This window comes from Moschus berezovskii, chromosome 11 (genome assembly GCF_049115385.1).
Source record: "Moschus berezovskii isolate FMDL1 chromosome 11, NW_MosBer_1.0, whole genome shotgun sequence".
Lineage (NCBI taxonomy): Eukaryota > Metazoa > Chordata > Mammalia > Artiodactyla > Moschidae > Moschus > Moschus berezovskii.
Window position 1 is genome coordinate 39,748,658 of NC_142470.1, and position 6,477 is coordinate 39,755,134.

The 6,477-nt window shown below is 37.2% G+C and overlaps 1 protein-coding gene across 1 annotated transcript; it reads right to left on the bottom strand.

Moving 5' to 3' along the window:
* Positions 1-427: 427 nt before the first annotated feature.
* Positions 428-6,164, bottom strand: LOC129539955 (gastrokine-1). Its single transcript, XM_055401094.2, has 6 exons — positions 6,153-6,164; positions 4,036-4,089; positions 3,809-3,946; positions 2,741-2,851; positions 1,180-1,327; positions 428-522 (listed from the first exon to the last, which is right to left on the bottom strand). Exons 1-6 carry the CDS (start codon positions 6,162-6,164, stop codon positions 428-430), a joined length of 558 nt encoding a protein of 185 aa, XP_055257069.2.
* Between the last annotated feature and the right edge of the window lie 313 nt (positions 6,165-6,477).

Consider the following 6,477-nt stretch of genomic DNA (forward strand, 5'->3'; position numbering starts at 1 on the left):
TTATGCTATGTTGAGTGGATTTCTGTTGATCTGAAATGTTACTATGCACATCAACTATAGGGCAGTCTTCAGAGCAGTTGGATGGTCTTGGAACTAGTCCCAGAGCTGTGGTTAGTAGTGTCTGAAGCAGCTGAAGGGACTCTTTATAAGGGACAGGCCCTGAATATAGGCTAACAGTTGGGTCTAATGCACTTCGACAACTTGCTGCCACCATACAGCACTTTTGACCCTGTGCTTTCCAAATAGAAATACTAAAGAATCTTGGTATAAACTGGACTCAGTGCTAAATAGGTTTATTGACACTTAAGGAAACCAAGCAGGACTAGGAGAGAACATTTCAGAACGATATGATAAACACCATTAGAGCCCACATTTTTCTGAATAGAATATTCTGATGACTAAACCCACATGAACTTTTTTTTTTTTTTTAGTTCTCCATTGCTTCTTCACATAAGGAAATGTTCAGAATCCAGAGTATATCAACCTTGAAGCACTTTTCTGGGTACAGAATCGGGTTTGCTCCTGGTAAAAAAAGAAGAAAGCACTATCAATGCCTTTTCAAGGACCTGTTTTTAGGGGGATGGTGGTGAGGAATGTTGCACAGTTTTCAAACCAACTCTGCAATAATTTCAAGATTTAGCTAGCTAGCCATAAATTAACCAGAGATGTAAAAAAGTTGGTGTTATATTCCGTTCCTGAGAGGACACTCTGTTTCTGTGTAAATTATTGTTTGAATGTTCAGAATTGGTGATTGAGCTGTAAAAAACCAACAGAGTCTATCAGCATTCTCTTTGCATTTAGTGATTTATGCATTTCTTGAGTTTACTCTAGATTTACCCATGAAGGGAAATATTTCAGAATGGTTAAAAATCACAGAATCCAGAGCCAAAATACTTAGGAATGACCCAGGCAAGGAATCTGTGTCCTCTTTCTGTGCCTGTTTCCTCATCAGAAAGTGAGAATAATAATAAAGTCTATCACCTAAGACTGGGATCAGGAGCAAATGAGCTAACTCACGTAAAACCCATTGAATGGTGCATGGCACAGAGCAAGCACTACATCCGTGTTAGCCTTGATCACCATCTCCTGAGTAATTTGTGTTCTCTGTGGACAGGCCTGAAAACAGTCTGACAATCCTACTAGCACCAACTCGGAATGCACAGTAGGGGGATTCCTCACCCTGAATCTCTTCAGCCATGTATGTTGGAATCCCCTTGCACATGGTGACAATAGATTTTCCAAACTGGTCCAGGTTGTTGACTTTGTCAGGCTTGACTGAGTAGATCAGGCTCTTGGGAGGTGGTCCCTCTGGTCCTCTACCCTGAAGCTGAGTGTGGGGAAGACAGGTGGCAAGGAAGAGAGAGAAGAGTGTTAAATCCAGTGGTTTGTTGAATTGGGGGTTGGATACAAGGCCAAGCAGAGACATTGCTTTGCCAGCAAAGGTCCGAATAGTCAAGACTATGGTTTTTACAGTCATCTTGTATGGATGTGAGAGTTGGACCATAAAGAAGACTAATCACCGAAGAATTGATGCTTTTGAACTGTGGTGCTGAAGAAGACTCTTGAGAGTCGCTTGGACAGCAAGGAGATCAAACCAGACCATCCTAAAGGAAATCAATCCTGAATATTCATTGGAAGGACTGAGGTTGAAACTGAAGCTCCAATAATTTGGCCACCTGATGCGAAGAGCTGACTCATTGGAAAAGTCCCATCTGATGCTGGGAAAGGTTGAGGGCAAGAGGAGAAGTGGGCAACAGAGGATGAGTTGGTTGGATGGCATTACTGACTCAATGGACATGAGTTTGAGCAAACTCCAGGAAATAGTGAAGGACAGGGAAGCCTGGCATACTGCAGTTCATGGGGTCGCAAAGAGTAGGACAACTGGAGGACTGAACAACAACAAGGCCGACAGGGCATATTTCTTGGCTATAATTTTTCCATAATCAAAATGAAGAAGACCAATTACAACCCTGTATATCTCAACACTTTGAAATGTCCTAAGGGATTTAGCTGATTCAAAATCTCAGCTTTTCATAACAGCGTAAGTCTGAGGGTAAATTTATACTGAATGTTGTAGCTCATTTGGTCATCTTATATTTCTTGGATTGAGCAATATGCTAATCAGTCTCTGAAAATGCAGTTTGTTTTCTTTCCACTGTCAATGAAAGATACCCACTTACCAGTTATACAAATATAAACTTAGGCTGACATTTTAGTGACAGTTCCCCTCTCCCTGCCCACCACACCTAGCGTTACTAGATAAAATACAGGACACCCAGGTAAATTTTGATTTCAGGTAAACAAAAGATCATTTGTAGGCATGTCCCAAATATTGCATGGGACATAGTTAGGCAAAAAAAATTATCCACTGTTTATCTGAAATTCAAACCTAACTGGGTATCCTCTATGTTTGTTTGTTAAATCAAATAACCCTAACCCAACTCTTCTGGGGAAATGTCCTTGAAGTGTGGAGGACTCCCCTTGATGTGAACAGAGCTTTGTTCCCCTAAGTAAGAGTGAGGTGTTCTGATCAGACTCCAGAGGGGCAGATGTGAGTCTCAGCATTTGAGTGTGATGGCAGTTGCCTCTCCTCAGGCAGTTCCAGCTCCTCTTCCCCTTTTGTGCTGCACATGACAACGTACTGTGTGGTCAAGAGGGAGCAGCTGTGACCTTCTCATTGTTCATTGGAAATCATAAGACCCCCCCCCCGAGCAAAGAATACAATGACTTTTGCTTTTACCTTGTTTTTCTTGGCCAGCATATCAAGGGCTTGAATAGAAGGCATGACTTCCCTGTTCATTTTGTGCACAATGCATGACTTCTTCTTAAAGGGTCTGATTACAGCAAAGCCCTATTAAAGAAGATGGTGGATGGTAAGCAGTATGTTCTCCAAGGTGTCTTTCTTATCAGAAATTAGTTTCACCAGCAGAGGGAAATGGAATTGTGAGATCACAATGAACTGAGATAAGAGCGCTGGATCTGGTCCTGTTTTGCAATCATATTTATTGCTGACATTTGTAAGCATAGATCACAAACTCTTTGAGGGAGAGACTGTTCAATTCACTTCAGATTCTAGCCCAGCAAGAGTCTCCCTACATGTTTGTTTTGCTGAAATAAAATTTTAAATACTATCATATTTTAATCTCCTTTGATCTTCACAACATTTCAAGGAGGCTAGCAGGATAGAAATTAGTTTTCTAATTGACCAGATGATAAAGCTGAAACTACAAAGTGTTGCTTTTTCTAAAGGACAAATTTTGTTAAATATAGAGCTGATAATTGCAGAGTTAGGTTTTCTAACAAGAGCCAAGTGGTTATTATTTTTTTTGTTTGTTTGTTTTTTTAGCTGCCCTTACATTTAATTAATATTGTCACTAACATTTACTTTGGTTCTTTTGAATTATAAATGAAATGCCAATTTCTGTCTTTTTAGGAAATTGACAGTAGAATGATATGGACTATGGTTTGGCAACAGTAATATTATGAAGGTCTTTCATTTTTATTGAGGGTTTCTGCAGGTAAGGCCAAAGGATGTTGCACTTGTTTTATAGCCACATACCATTCACTGGATTCTAATTAACATTCACTGACTTGAATTTTAACTTACTATGAGAAACTTATTGACAGCAATTTTATCTAGGAAGTGAAGCTGAGTAAGCAAAAGAGACACTTTTACTTATAACTCTCTTATTTGCAATTAGAATTTACATAATTTTTTATTTTTTTATGGTTAGCAGGCAGTTTTCATAATTGTGTAAAAAGAAATGCCATGTTTGCTGAGAACAGAAATTGCATGTTGACTACCTACACTTTCGTAATCCCAGAGGGAATTCCAGGAGCCCCATCCGTTGTTATTGTCAACATTGGCCACGCCATGTTCGTTGTTGACACTCACTGACTGCTGCCCACTTCCACCACTGTTGTCATTATCATTGACATTGATATCCTGAAATTTACAAGAAAGTGACAATGATTTAATACCACTTTTTTTTTGCAAATGCATTTTGGTAACACACTTTAAAAAATGAAACTTACATAGTTAGCAAGAGTAGGAGTCAGGAAGATGCCAAGAAGTCCAGCAAAGACAATCTGAAATCACAAATAACATTGGTCTACTGTTAAATGGCAAAACGATGTCCTCATTGTGTTTTTTTAGCTAAACTTATAAAAATGTTTACTAAATTTATTACTCTGTTGAGTGATCTGTCTTTTCTTCTCTGATCTTCAATTTTTTTAAACCGTAGAAAATTTAATAATGTTGAATTGTAGGTTAATTATAAATAATTATGTTGATTGTTTTAGAATTTTTAATGTTGGTCTTATGAAAAACTGATGAAGTGTAAGTATATTGAAAAATAGCACTGACACTGAATAACATACATGGCCTGAAAATGAATTAAGATAACTTTCCTAATGTGGTCTAGAAATCAAATAGGACTAATTTCCAGATCAAGTTATTGACCTGAATGCTTTCTTCTCTTCCTAGACCTCCTAATCAAAGAAGCAGTTTTTTTATTTAAAAAAAAAAAGTTTTATTGTGGTAAAATTCACACAATATAAAACATACTCTTTTAACCACATTTAACTATATAGTTCAGTGACACTAAGTACATTCATATTTCTCCTTCCCATCCCACCCCCGGCCCCTGGCATCTATCAATGTACTTTTTGACTCTGTGAATTTAACTATTCTAGATATCTCATGTAAGTGGAATCAAATAGTATTTGTCTGCATCTACTGTATATATATATATATATATATATACACACATATACATATATATATATATATATTCAAAGCAATGGATTAGTAACCAGGTTGGATATGAATGATGAGAAGCCAAAGATGGAGTGTCTGGCTATCAAGTGTGCTTAGTAGAAGGGAAGTCAATCACTGTCCCAGGATACCTGGGGTAATCATAGTTGCCATTGAGTACATGATACTGGTTCTTAGAACGCAGAGCTTCATGCAGGATGCACAATTCTGGATCCCTATCTTCATTTCTTTGCCTGGAACAAAATGGTTTGAGACCTGCACTAGTGATTCAAGATAATTAAAGAAATTGTGTGATGTATCCCCTGATAGTTTAAAAAGGAGGATAAAATATCAGAGGTGGAAGAAACTTTATATATTTATTTATTTTTTTGGAAGAAACTTTAGAGATCTACTAGTACAACATCATTCTTCACAGATGAGAAAATGGAGCTTCAGAATTTGAGTGACTTGGCCAAGGGTGTACCTTTTGTTCATTCCACAACGGGAAGAGAAATCAGATCTAACCTGTGTCTGAAGCTTTTTTTTTTTTTTCCTTAACCTTCCTATCATTAGCACTTATTTCCAGAAAATTATTTCACACTTGCAACTCCATTATGAAGCAGAATCTAATGTCATATATTTTAATGTTTAGTATGTCAAAAGATGAATGTTTATTCACCCTAATCTAACCCTTTTGCATCCTGTTATGAGACACACAGCATCACCGGTTGCTTTGGCAGAATTTTGCTGTCCATTTGCTACTCTCTCAGCCTTTTACATGAAACAAATGAGCTAATGAACTAGCTTCATGCTTCTAGTGTTTTCATGAATATAAGACTATAGACAGGGTTCAAGGCAAAACTTTGTTACTTAGAGATCTGTTTCACAGGAGGGAATGTGACAGTAAGTCTCTTACTAATTTATTTTGATAATAAGCTTTTTATCTTGCCTGAACCTGCTCAGTAGTTTTTTTGTCAAAAAAGGAATTCAAGAATGTCATGAAAAATCAGACATTTCCTATAGAGTTAGCAACTGTTTGCTCTGTGCCCAGCTCTGAATCAACAGATCCAGAAAGCAATTTTTTTTAAAGATAGCATAGTATAAGATGTTCAGGCAGCTGACTAATCCCAGTATAATTATCCTTCTCTATGGAGATGCTCATAAATGCCATGATTCCATAAAAAGAGATTATTCTTATTTTTATTTTTATAAATAAATAAGGATTTATTTAAGGATCTATTAATAAGGATTTAATAAATAAGGATAATAAATAGCAATTTATTCTTATTTTTTCCATGACAGTGATATTATAATAAGAAGCATACCCCCACTTAGCTGAGAATATTAACAGTTTCCAATTATAATGTAATAAATTCAAAAGGAACAATCTACTCACTGTGAACTTCATCTTGACTTCACCAAAGCAATGAAGCTGAGATGACAGGTATGCATTCAGATAAAAAATGTTCTCATATTTGTACTTGACCAGCTTTACTCAAGCTAGGTGTGAACAGGTGGGGCCTAAGACTTATCTTTCTCCATTTTCCATATCTGTGCCACATTCCGGCATACCAGGAAGCCTTTTGGAATATCTGCCTGGTTGGCAAGGCATTTTGACATGGAGCTGATCTGACTCACCATATGTTGAAGTTGAAGATATCAAAATGAGCAGTATGATTGATGACAACTTCTGGTCCAATTGAAGCTGTGGCTGTGGGTAT

Coding starts and splice junctions, on each gene's coding strand:
- LOC129539955 (XM_055401094.2), bottom strand. Junction 1,328..2,740: donor TGCTGGCCAAGAAAAACAAG/GTAAAAGCAAAA, acceptor CCCCACACTCAG/CTTCAGGGTAGAGGACCAGA. Junction 523..1,179: donor CATGGCTGAAGAGATTCAGG/GTGAGGAATCCC, acceptor TTTTTTTACCAG/GAGCAAACCCGATTCTGTAC.